This window comes from Anthonomus grandis, chromosome 8 (genome assembly GCF_022605725.1).
Source record: "Anthonomus grandis grandis chromosome 8, icAntGran1.3, whole genome shotgun sequence".
In the NCBI taxonomy this organism is placed as follows: domain Eukaryota; kingdom Metazoa; phylum Arthropoda; class Insecta; order Coleoptera; family Curculionidae; genus Anthonomus; species Anthonomus grandis.
This window is the reverse complement of record NC_065553.1, coordinates 10,033,373-10,046,912: the sequence shown is the minus strand read 5'-3', so window position 1 is coordinate 10,046,912 and position 13,540 is coordinate 10,033,373. Positions and strand designations below refer to the sequence as shown.

At 32.2% G+C, this 13,540-nt stretch overlaps 2 protein-coding genes across 3 annotated transcripts in view; both read left to right on the top strand.

Annotated features, from left to right (window-relative positions):
- Positions 1–13,540, top strand: part of LOC126739100 (uncharacterized) — a 232,541-nt gene that overhangs the window by 87,472 nt on the left and 131,529 nt on the right. The window lies entirely within an intron of this gene.
- LOC126739086 (cell division cycle protein 27 homolog) overlaps positions 1–13,540 on the top strand; it is a 34,021-nt gene that overhangs the window by 13,466 nt on the left and 7,015 nt on the right. The window contains exons 12-13 of the mRNA XM_050444601.1: positions 2,029–2,241; positions 2,910–3,176. Of these exons, the coding sequence (XP_050300558.1) occupies positions 2,029–2,241; positions 2,910–3,176 (480 nt within the window). The remainder of the gene's footprint in view (positions 1–2,028; positions 2,242–2,909; positions 3,177–13,540) is intronic.

The following is a 13,540-nucleotide window of genomic DNA, read 5'->3' as shown; positions in this document are numbered from 1 at the left end:
CAATATTTCAAACCATATTTGAAAAATTTATTAAAAACGAAAAAAAAATAAAACATTAACACCCTATATTAAAAACTAAGCATTTTAGGACCCATGTTTATATGAACTTTTCGACTTAAAATCGGTCCAGGAATGTCCCTTTTAAATTATGACATACCTTTAAGTATGTCATAATTTAATATATATATACATTTATAGTATTTTCAAAATTTGTGAAGAGTAATAAAACCCATTTTATTCGCTTCTGTGGAATCACTGGGAATTTCCCAATTTCGGGGCGTAAATAAGCGTGGATAAACTATATGACCTTATAAACTTAATGATCGTTTTAAACCTGAAAAAAGTAGTTAACAAATTATAGTTCACTCAAAGATATACCGTTGATCTTTTGACCGCAATAAAACCCTAATTATCTGTTGTAACCAAGTGATTTAAGTAAGTTATTTTTTTGTGCACTTTTATGGTTTAACATTTTCTAATAAAATAGTATTCTTTATTTAATTAGTAAGTTTCATTTAGAATCACTTTCAAGCCGACCCTATTCCCTTTATCACTTCTTAAAAACGTTGGTCCTTGCACAATGGGGGATAATGGTCTAATGAGAATTCGTTGATTTTCAAATCTGCTACAAAAACATCCCCACAACAAAGATAAATACATCTTTTTTTCAATGTACTAAAATGAGACGAAAGTAATAGCAAAACCATACAACCTCTTTCTATATTTCTATTCCGAAGGTTGCCGACGGTAAACCGAACTCTACCCGATCGAAGCCAGTTGAGATTGAGAGTAGGGTTAAGACTTTTTTTCTATAATAGAAAGAATCTTTCTTTCTATTGAGTTCGAGAGTTCGCTCGCAGGAATCTATCTTGCACCATTTAAGCCATGGTTCATATTACTGACGGTACCTCAGATTTCATCTTACATATGATTGAATAGCCGAATTATACAGTGCAGAATCAGAATATATATACTATTGTTAGGACGAATATACCTGTCCTAATAATTAGTTCACTCTCCCAACCATATATCTGATAATGATCCGAAAAAGTTAGTTGCCTATATCACCAGCATTTGGTTGGATATCCAAATCTTTTATTAAATTAACCAAATTTATATCATCTATGTGATTTAAATATGTTATTTTCTTATTAGGTAAAGATCATATGTAACCATTTACTCGAATTTAACAGCCAATGTTTTATTAATGTTTATTAATTTATTGCTCAATAATAAAAATATGTAATTCTTTATTATAAATTAAGTATAAAATGAACCGTTTTCTCACAGAAAAATATATTTTTGCATAATTTAATTCTTCTCTTATTCTTAATCTTATTAAACACTATTTTTTGAATCTGCTGGTAATCACTTGTGGCTTCAGTGACTTGTATTTGAATTTATTATAACATGTTATTGATGCCCAAATGGTTTGCAAAAATGCCAGTCTGATTTTTTTTAAGGTTCTTATATTTTTAAATTTAATTATTCGAAAGAAGTAAAACTTGAAATAGTTTGTCTTTTTTATTCCAAGCATAATAATATAGTAATAGTCTGAAGTAAATGTCACCAAATTAACCCTTGATGACGGGTACCATCTAATTATGCAATAAGACAAATCATTCGGCGATTTATTGAAACAAAGAAACCCAGTCGTAAAAGAAAATCGTTGATTTTACTCTCCATTTAACAAGAGAGATTTAGAAAAAAAATTACAGATGAAACAACATTTTTCACGGCAGGATATTTAAGAGGCAAAATAAATATTATTGGGCATCAGAAAATCCATACAAAATTCAACCGATGAAAATAACATACATTAAAAGTGTAAAACAGAAGCCTAAGTCATTCTATGTGTGGATTATTAGATAATCAAGTTATTGAACCATTTATTTTTCTAGTTATTTAACGGGTAATCGATATCATCTTATTCACCACAAAATTGAAGGTTTGAAGAAAATTTTATAAGTATAAGGTCACCCATCAATAATACTCTGCTATTATTGAACTATATTTTTATTTCTTTAGGTTCATGAGCGAGAACCAGACAGATTAGATTATCTGGACGTATATTCGACCGCCTTGTGGCACCTTCAAAAGGAGGTATCGTTGAGCGCTTTAGCCCAAGATCTCGTAACGCGAGATAAAAATCACCCGGTGACGTGGGTCGTACAAGGGAACTGTTTCTCGTTGCACAAAGAACACGATACTGCTATTAAGTACTTCCAAAGAGCGGTTCAGGTAAATTAATATTATTCGCACACTCGTAGTCAAAGTTACCTCGTTATTTTTTTAAAAGTTTGCTCATAATAATTCCTGTCTAGATTTTAATCTGCTAAAAGCCATATTAGCCATATATATGAAATTTAAATATATTTGTTAATATTTTATTAAATTGACTCCCAATTCCATAGAGATTTAATTTTTAAGAGAAATATAAATATATTATATGACTTACATTGTTATCAAAAGGCTCATTTTTGAATTGTGAGTTAACTTTAAAAGGTTTTATGAAGTGCAGCAATCGATTTGTTGAAAAGTAAACATTGCCAATTTTTGAAAATCGAGGACCCTTAATTTTAATTTATAAGCCGAATCTCATCTTGAAACATTCAGATGATCTTGGTATTATTTACATGTAAATATCTTATTTTCAAAAGAAAAAAAATTGCATAAAATATATTGAGATAAATAATTAGATAAAACTAAATGTGGTTTTGCTTATATTCTAACGATGTTTGTTCAGTTACCCACAGAAGCAGATAAACGTACCACACGATTGAACTCTATTCTCATTCATTTATTAAGAACATAAATTCTTAAAAAAAAAAAAGAAGTTTTGTTCAATTTATGTTTTAAATTATGCTAACCTTGCCCGATTTTCATTGACTTGACTTGTCTTTTTCAAGCTGGACCGAACACATTTTTACGCATATACTCTTTTGGGGCACGAGTATATTTACACGGAAGAGTTAGAAAAGGCCCTGAACTCATTTAGGACGGCAGTGCGGATCAATCCGATGCATTACAACGCGTGGTTTGGTATGGGCAACATTTATTCCATGCAACAGAAGTACGATTGGGCCGAGCTGCATTATAACAAAGCGTTAGCAATAAATAGGCAAAGTTGTATTATTTTGTGTCATATTGGCATGGTGCAGCAGGTGCGACAACAGGTAAGGAAGATAAGATAGATTTTGTTTGATAAGTTCTAGACTTTTTTATGAATCCAGTCAAAGAATTTCAGGGTTTAAAAACTCTAAGCAAAAACTCCAACCAAGCATATGCTCTTGTATTCATGATTGAAAGTTTTTAAAAAACATTTAAATTGCCAGTGTCCTATTTTTTACACAACATACAGTTTAGACAGGGGTTTTAAAAAACCTAATAATTAACTGCATTAAAGACGACTTGCACTCAATTGGGATGAAGGTCTGTGCAACCATTTGTGATCGACGTAGTACTAATATAACCACTACAAAAGGGTTAGCTATTGAGTCCGCTGAAAACAAGGCAACTCTATATCACTTTGTTGGGCAATATATTACCTATCTATCTATATATTCCTATCTATAGGGTCTTTTACTGTTCCATCTTTTATTTTTCCTTTATCACACATACATTTTTGGATTGATATAATAGTGTTTTTACATAAATTGTTGCCATAAGGTTATTTAACTCAGACATTGCCACTGTCTTTTTTCCAAGAAATTATTTTAGAGTTTAGAAAGTATATTCTTTGTCATAAAATTTTTTAGAAAACTAAAAAATTTTAATTTAAATTTTTCCTCACACTTAACTCTTTCAGGCACAAGATTTTTTTCAAGTTTCTAGTCCCATGTTGCACAAATACTAAAAGTTCTGATTTTTAAAATTTTCTCAATCATAATTGAACTAATTCATAAAAATTTAAAGATTCTTATATATTTTTTTTTAATGAAATGTCAGTTTGACAGATGGTACGAAATGTGTACCACCGTGCAACTTGAACTAAGGCTAGGAGGCAATTATGAAAAATAAAAAAACGATTATTCTACAGAAAACCAGAAGCATTTTACTGATTGATAATCAAAATTAACAATATTTACTTTGTTTTGTGATATTCTTGAAAACAGTCTTTAGATTTGCCTAAGCATAACGAAATTTTACACACTGTACAAGACCATTCAGTACGAACTTGGTGGATTCTGGTACTACATCTGGCACATCTTCGTCTTGTAGTCCTTACAGGCTGATGATCTGATGACGTGAAACGCACTTCGTCTGGTACTACTCTTTTTATTTTCTTGAAAGCTTCCGATTGCGTTTCATGATCTGCACTAATTTGGACGTATCGTTCTGCCAATAACCCATCAACAACTCTTCGACTAAAATCTTTTAGGGGTAACCTTTTTAGACCTCTTAGTCGATAGAGAGTGAACGAATTGACGACGCAGCAATCAATGAAATGGAAAAAAATTCTCATCCACCATTTTTTACTTTTACGATCTAGCTCATAAGATGATTTCATTTGGTCGAAACGGTCCACAAAGTTCATGTTACTATTGTAGTCCACCAGTGCCATAGGACAAGGAACAGGGATTTTACTACCATCCTTTTGTTTTCGTTGCACAGAGCTTTTTACCGTTGGATCATGATAATTGGTCAAAATATGGACTGCTTTTTTGTCTTTCCATTTAATCAAACTGATTCCATCACAACTTTTATTGAATTATCATATTCACTTTGCTTCAAAAGTTTATCCGACTGAACTGTACCACATGCATGAATGCCCCGTTCTTTGAGAATTTTCAATAACATATACGAGTTGAAAAAGTTATCGAAGAAAAGTAGGTGATTTTTTTTCTTGGAGATCCTCGGTAAGCATATTAACATCCTTTACAAACGACCAGCACTATCATGAAATATATATTGCTCTTATTGGTTGAATTTGACCTCGCGGGTAACGGCATCACTTCCATCGCATGCTAAAGCTACGGCCAGTACAATAAAAAGACTATGGCCATTTATGAAGGCAAATGTATGTAATTTGTTCAGATCAATAAGTTACGAACAATTGAGTTTTAGCGTTGATTGAAAAGGGAAAAGATGCGCAAATACTGTATAAAATTTCGTGACCGCGGCAGCCAGCCGTTCTTTGCTTTATCTAGCAATTTAGAAGCTAAAAGGTGGTGCCTCCATACGTAGGAATGATGAAACTCGCTTGGCAGCCTTGGTATTAAAAATTACGAGACATAATATCGCAGAGAAATGGGAGTTTTCGCATTGTGCTATTTCTGTTTAAGGACATATTCGCATATTCCATAGTATAAATTTGGGAGAAAATATTGAAAGGTTTAGTTCCATATTTTGTTTTTTTTTTCTAATTTTTAAGTATAAAATCTAATAAGTAATATAAGTAATATAATTTTGCTTATTTTTAAAATTACAGTATATTATAGAGTTTGCCTACATTTCGGTAGAACCAGAGGCTGTTATTTTTTATACAAGGTGCAAAAATATACATATGGTAAAGTGTTTTAAGCTTTTGGGCCTACAGCTTATAAATTAAAAAAAAATACCTTGAAAAAAAATTAACCTTAAAAACATATACAGGGTGTTCCGTTGATCATGTTACAAACTTCTATGGCAGATAGAAAACGTCAAAAGAATAATAAAAGTTCATATAAACATAAGTCCAAAAAAGCTTCCTCAGGGAGCTAGAGCTCTTTGAAAATAACCTTTAAAAACTAGTTTTTTTTTAATAGCTCCGGAAATACTTTAACTACCGCAACCAATTTTGGGAGGTAAATTATTGTTAGTACGTTTATTCTTTTGAACCTACTAAATAAAAAAAATATTTACCAGGGGCTTCAGAATCAGGGGAGTATTTGGTAAATTTAGGCCCATTTCTTTAAGACTTTAATTTCTGCGCGTTTGGGTATTAGATTATGAGGTTCCTATGCTTTAAAAAAGGTACAAAAATACATAAAAAAGGTGCTCTTAGTAAAAGTCGGTAAATGGTAAATATCACCGTTTTTGTGAAAATTGACGAAAAGCAAGTTATGAGATACAAAAATGAATTATCTATTATTATTAATAAACAATTTAAAAAAAAATCTGGCGTAAATATAAAATAAATGCTTAAAAAAAGTTAAGGTAGCCACTTTATTAAATTGGTACTCAAATTAATTAACTGTCACTTTAATTACCTTGAGGCATAAAATGTTTAAATGATTTTAAGTGTAATAAAAAACCAACAAATTAACAATTTTAAAAACGTAAACAAATTTTATTAAAAATTGGTATTACAAAAATAAACTTAAAATATTAATTGCTCAAAATGCCGGCCGCCACGATCGATACATTTATTGTATCTACGCACCATATTAAGGTTGACGTGGTTAAGAATATCAGGCGTGGTTTGGATTACTTCAGCAGCTGCGGAAATTCTGGCCACCAGGTCTTCTTCTGACTCGACTGGAGTTTCATATACGAGAATTTTCATATGCCCCCAAAGAAAAAAATCTAAGGGTGTCAAATCTGGTGAGCGCGCTGGCCAGGTGACAGGGCCTCCGCGGCCAATCCAGCGCCTTCCAAAATTTTCATTTATAAACTTGCGTACAATAAGTGGAAAATGAGCTGGCGCTCCATCGTGTTGTAGCCATAAGTTCTGTCGTATATTTAGGGGCAGATCATCTAATAGTTCTGGCAGTACATTTCTTAAAAAAATTAAATAAATATTTCCCGTTAAACGAGGAGGCAACATAATTGGACCAATTAAGCGTTCTCCAACAATGCCGGCCCACAAATGACCGAAAACTTATGTTGATAGCTGCTAAAATGAATACCATGGGTTCATCATCCACCAAGAGTTTTCCTCACTTCACACTTGATTATTCTTAGAATTAAAAATGCCTTCTTTTGTAAATAAAGCCTCGTCAGTAAAAAGGACATAATTTGAAAATTGAGGTTCTTCTGTACACCGGTCAAGAAACCACTGGCAAAAATTCACGCGGGGCATAAAATCATTGGGTCTTAATGATTCCACCTTTTGCAGGTGGTAGGGCCGAAGAAGCTGTTCATTAACAACGTTCCATATCCTAACATGATTTACATGCATCGCATCAGCAACTGCTCGAGTACTTACTGATGGGTTAGCTTCAAATCGCTGAAGCACTTCTTCCTCAAAATCCGGGATTCGGATGTTCTTTTGCGCGCCATTATCTTGGCGTTTTATTTTAACAGAGCCAGTCTCCCTGAGCCGTTGATTGACCCTTTCAAAAAGTGTGTGAGCTGGGATTCGCCTTTCGGGAAACCACTCTTCATATAATCCAGAAGCAGCTCTACCATTACATCGAACTTCCCCATAAATTAAAAGCATATCGGCGTATTCAGCAAAAGTGTAATCCATTACTTAACCGTAATAAAAAGGGAATTAATATCATGTAAAAAATACTGACAGTGACAAATTTAAAAAATACTGACAGTGGCAATGAATTAGCATTATTATTATTATTAAAATAATTAATTCAAGATACAGCATCTTAGTTTGGTTTTAGTCAATTTCCACAAAAACGGTGATATTTACCGACTTTTACTAAGAGCACCTTTTTTTATGTAAAAAGTATAGAAACATCATAATCTAATGTCCAAACGGGCAGAAATTAAAGTCTTAAAGAAATGGGCCCAAATTTACCAAATCCTCCCCTGATTCTGAAGCCCCTGGTAAATATTTTTTTTATTTAGTAGGTTCAAAAGAATAAACGTACTAACAATAATTTACCTCCCAAAATTGGTTGCGGTAGCTAAAGTAGTTCCAGAGCTATTAAAAAAAAACTAGTTTTTAAAGGTTATTTTCAAAGAGCTCTAGCTCCCTGAGGAAGCTTTTCCGGACCCATGTTTATATGAACTTTTGTTTTTCTTTTGACGTCTTCTATCTGCCCTAGAAGTTTATAACATGATCAACGGAACACCCTGTATATGTTACTCACCTTTAGATTGACTTTAATGTTTTATAGGGTAAGTTTTTAGCTGAAAACTTTTAAATGTATTTTTTTCAAATCTAAAAATGTCTATTGTAGATTTGATGAGGGTCAAGAATATGAAGACCAAAACGTTATTAAAATTGTATGTTTAACAATTACCAATACCCAAGAAAATAATTGATTTTAAAAATACATAAGCAGCATAAATAACCCAAAAACAATCCAACCCTATATATCCAACCAAAGAAAATAGTAAAATTGGATTATTTTTGGGTTAATATTCTGGTTTGATAAATAGCATCATATTTCTTAAATTGCCCGGGCATTGGGCATTATGAATAATCGCCATGTAATTACATTGTTCATAACATACGAGCCCCGTCCCACTTCAGTTGGCCCAATTGAAAATTCTTAATAATTTCTTTTTAAACCCCCCCAAAAAAAAGACAAATTTTATAGTGTTATATAGTTTTAAACAATTAATAAGCTTTACTTACTCTATAAACACAACAAAATGGGAAAGTAAACTCATTTATATTGAACATATATTTATTTTTTAAAACAGTCGCAATTCTTTGAGGCATGGTGTTTATTAAGTTCTGATACTACCCCTGATTAAAACTATCCCAAATTTCTTGCTAGTGGATTTCAGACCTAATGAATAGAACCCTTGTATATGCCTAAAGAGTTAAAATAAAATAAAAAATAGAAACAAGAAATTTATTTCTACTATTTAAAATATGATTCAAAAATTTATCAATCAACCAAAATCTAATTTTAGAGATAACACATAATGTTTATATGAGATACTTTTTGGTATTGTAATATTGTGGAATAAAGATTCGATAAAAGAATAATAAATTCATTTTTTACTAAGCGGGCCAACTGAAATGAGACGGGGCTCGTATATACTTTTAGCAGAAAATTTTACATAACGAAATAATCATAAATAAATGGTCGTAAAAGTATTTACATATAAAGATTATTTAAACAATATTTATCAATATTTTTTATTTTATTTGTTTAAACATTGACTGAAGAGGCAAGATTTAATTTTGTCATTGATTAGATACGATACGTATTTTGCTATGCGGCTTCTTAGAAGTTTGTTTTTCTCTCGTTTGCTGGTATTTTTCAGTTTCCCATTTAAAAAAACTAAAAGAATTTTCAAAAAACTAAGAGAATTGTTTTTTCTCTTCCTAGTATTAGTACATCCCCGATAAGCACAGTTAATTTTGCTTGAATTTGACATAATTCAAAACAATAATAATACAAAATAATACGCCAAACATGCAAAAACTCCCTTAGACGATGCTGGCGAGCTCCGCTGAACAATAATGAGACACAAACGGCAAAAAGATTTCCGCGCGCGTTTGAGCGTGGCGCCATCTACCCGCCGCGCGCTTTTTGGGTCACGTTTTTGCCCGTAAATATGCGTATCTTCTCGCCTCTTCAATCAACGGTTTTAGACTATTTTTTGGGTTTAAGCCCTGTGTACAGGGTATTTAATTAACTAATAAATAATAAAGCTAAAGCTCTTCAAACTCTTTTTTTTTCAAAAATCAAACATTTTGGATGAAAACCTGATCAATGAAAGGTGCATAAAAAGACATTTGTGGATAATAATAATAATGACCCTCATTTATCTTGCAAAATTAGCACAGACACAGATATTTGTAATAAGAACGAATCACAGGCAAGAACTGACCTATGACATACTAACAAAATTTTCACCCAAGGCATGTGTTCAGCTTTGATTGAAAACGATAATAATGATAATATAATTGCAGACATTTTTGAGATGATGCAATCATATCATACTTGTTTTGGTTCCTCCACAAGTGGTCTTAAAATATTGAAAGATAGATTAAGCGCAATAAAAAGTGAGGGCCAATGGGAAACTTTTATCCATACAGCTGGCAATACTGGATCCATACGGAAAAGAGCAAACGCGACCATTAAAATTCAGCCCACTTCATTAAGCCGTAGAGCACCTGGAGTAACTCGGGGAAGTAAACGTTTGCCATCAGGAAAAAAGTTTAAAAGCGAAAGAGAAAACAAAACAATTAGGTTTAAACATTAGATTTAATCAGCCCAATGCGACATCGCATGGATTTAACCATTAGATCGTATATTTGTACAAAACAAAATAGGAAAATCAACCAGTTTTCTAACTTTTAGTTTAGTATTAATTTAGTTAATACTGAAATCGACGAATAATTATCGACATAGTGGCAACGTCGTTCCACATACGCGGAGGGAGGCCACCGTCGCCGCCGCCTGTCAGCGCCATAAGATAAATTGTTAAAATTTGGCAAGATGTCATTTCAACCGCACCTTAAGAGCTACATCAACTATAAATATTTATACATTTAATATAAATACCCTGTAGAGTGTTTTGTCCAACTTCTTTTAAAATAATCATTTATTGTATTTTTTTATGTAAACCTTATTATTATGAATTACTTATTAATGAAAATAAAATATTTTTTTAGCTTTATTCTTTCTATCAGTTTTTCGTCCAAAATGTTTGATTTTTGAAAAAAAATAGAGTTTGGAGAGCTTTAGCTTTATTATTTATTAGTTAGTTAAATATCCTGTACACAGGGCTTAAACCCAAAAAATAGTCTAAAACATTATCTATTATTTGTTATAAATAATAGACATATTATGTCGAAATATTTTTTAAATACTTTTGCAAGATTCATTTAATGATCTGAACAAATTACATACATTTGCCTTCATAAATGGCCATAGTCTTTTTATTGTACTGGCCGTAGCTTTAGCAAGCGATAGAAGTGATGCCGTTGCCCGCGAGGTCAAATTCAACCAATAAGAGCGAGTTATTTCATAAAAGTGCTGGTCGTCTGTAAAGGATGTTAATATGCCCTCGGTAAGTCTAAGTATTGCCTTTTCCCCTAACGAATGTTCCACGTAGTCATGGGTTTTACCGGTATAAATATCAAGGTCATATAAATATGCATTTGAGTCAGCCAAAGTCTAAATTTTGTAGCCTCGTTTTATAGGCTTTTTCGGCGTATATTGCTTCAACATCTTTCGCCCCTTAAATTTTACCATTGATTCATCGATTGCGATGTTTTTTGTACAATCATTATATTTTTTAAAATTCTCCTTAATTTTATCCATAAAAGGCCTAACTTTATACAGTTTATCGAATCCTGCATCCCCTTTTTTTGGCATTACGCTATTATCATTGAGGTGAAGACCAAGGAAAACCTTCATTTCTTTTGTATTTGTAGGATTATATTTTTTGTTATTTTTTTGAAATTCTTGTTCAGCATAGAGGTTTGTTTGAAAAACAATGTCTTCTATAAGCTCGTTACTTATAAACAGATTAAAAAAAAAGTAAGGTGACAACAGGTGATCTTACTTTTGTAGTAACTCAAGACATAAACCTTGATTCTCAGTCTCAGTAAACGGCTGGGCCGGGTTTATTAGATGTAAATTTTGAGCAAACCATGAAACTTTAGGTGGTTGATTATTTGATTTTTGTAAATACCTTGAAAGTGGGACGTCATCATCGCTGGATCATTAGGCTGTATTTCACAGAAATCATTTTCATTGTCGGACTCTTCTGAAATAATTAATTCCTGATCACTTGGAACTTTATCTATCATTTCTAATTCGTCGTAGAACTCTTTTTCAGTCATATCGACCAATTTTAAGTCCATAGGATATTTACTGCTGCCAGCGAAAGCCATAGCCTGAAAAAAGAAAATACCCTTATTGCATAGTGGTACAAATTAGGGACTCATTAAAATTATTTTTTTTTTCAAACCATAATCCTTAATTTTTTTAGCATTTTATGTTTTTTACATAAATATATACATCATAAAACGCAAATAAAATACAGAATAATCCGAAATGCTTACCTTATCAAAATAAAAACAACACTAAATATTTATAAACAAAAATATTTATGCAGTATAGTAAAAATCCGCATCAATGTTCATTAAATATATGGTAGGGATATGTGGTACAGAATGTATGTCGCTGTGCCGAACAGGAAAAAAATTTGAAAGGTGGTTTATTTTTTGTACCACTATGCATCTTTTAGCTATTTATTTGTGGTACGATTACACCACACTGCCGAAAAGAGTTAAAAGAAATTGAGGGTGCTCTTAAAAGGAGAGTGGCAAAATTGACTTTTATAATTTGCGAGTTTTTTTCACTGGAATCAAACCACTTTAATTTAATTGTTTGATAACTACATATATTTTTTTTGAAACTTTGAAATAAAAAAATGAAGGTTTCTTAAAATACAAAAGATAATCAACGAATCTTTTGTGTGATACATTCCAAAGTAATTCTTGAGATGTAAGGCTACTGTAATTTTTTTATAAAAAAAGTGTTTGTTTTTCTTGGTAATAAATCAGATGATCCACTTTATCATATTTGGAGAAGCAATGTACTTCTTTTGGGAGTCTGCTAGCTCTTGATTCTGATTGTTTTTTAAACTTTTTAATATTCCTACCGCAAAAGCAAAACGTTTAAAATTAATATGATCCAATATACAATCATTTGAGTTTCGCAAAGCCATATCAACAAATTGACTGAAAAGAGGTAAAAATTTACTTTCTACCTATTTGTTCTGTATAAACTAATATTTTCATCAGCTTTGTGCACTTTGTCAAACCAAAGTTTAGTTTGAAGCAGTATTGACAACACTGTTGTCATGCCACATATGTATACACTATAAAGCAGGCCGCGCACTGAATCGGCTAGGCACGCTACGCTCGGCGTAGAGCGATCGGAATTCCGACAGACCCCGCGCACTGAGTACACACAGTCGGCAGTCGTCCGTTAGTTCCATTCGTGTATTGGTGTATAGAGGAGCAGAAGTGTTGTAAATATACAATATATGACAATGGCTAATTCAGACTCTTCAGATTCTGACGAAGAACTAATGATTGCTTTGGCATGAAGAAATTGAAAGGGAATCGCGGACGCCGAGATTCTGGGTCCATAATATTAATTTAAGAAGGGAAATTTATGGATAATTCAGCCATTTATTCCCCGACTTGCTTGAAGATAGTGAAAAATTTTTTAAATACTTTAGAATGTCTTCAGGAAAGTTTTTTGAGCTCTGCCAGATGCTAAATCTTCAAAAGCAAGAAACAAATCCAATTTAAAGCTGAAAACCTTGTATTTATAATATACATAATATGTGTAGCTACCAAGAAATCTAAACTGCCAAATAACTACCAAAAAAAAAAGATTTTTAAAATATATTATTTTACTTACCAGATTGCCCAGTCTTTTTTGATATTGCGGTCCAAGCATTTTCGTTTCTTATAGTGTTATAATAGTATCTGTTCTGGGGATCATATAAAATGACATATTCCAGACCACATTCAATCAAATATTCATCTGACGACATCACAAACACAAAACAAACATCCCAATAAAAACAACAGGACAACAAAATAAATCAAACGGCCAAACGTTACGCTGTTTTTTTCCCTCTACACTAAAATCTATTAAAAATCAATGGTCGCCGTAAGAGCATTCGGCAGTTTTTGCCCCTCGAAGCAGTGGCGGCTCGTGACAGT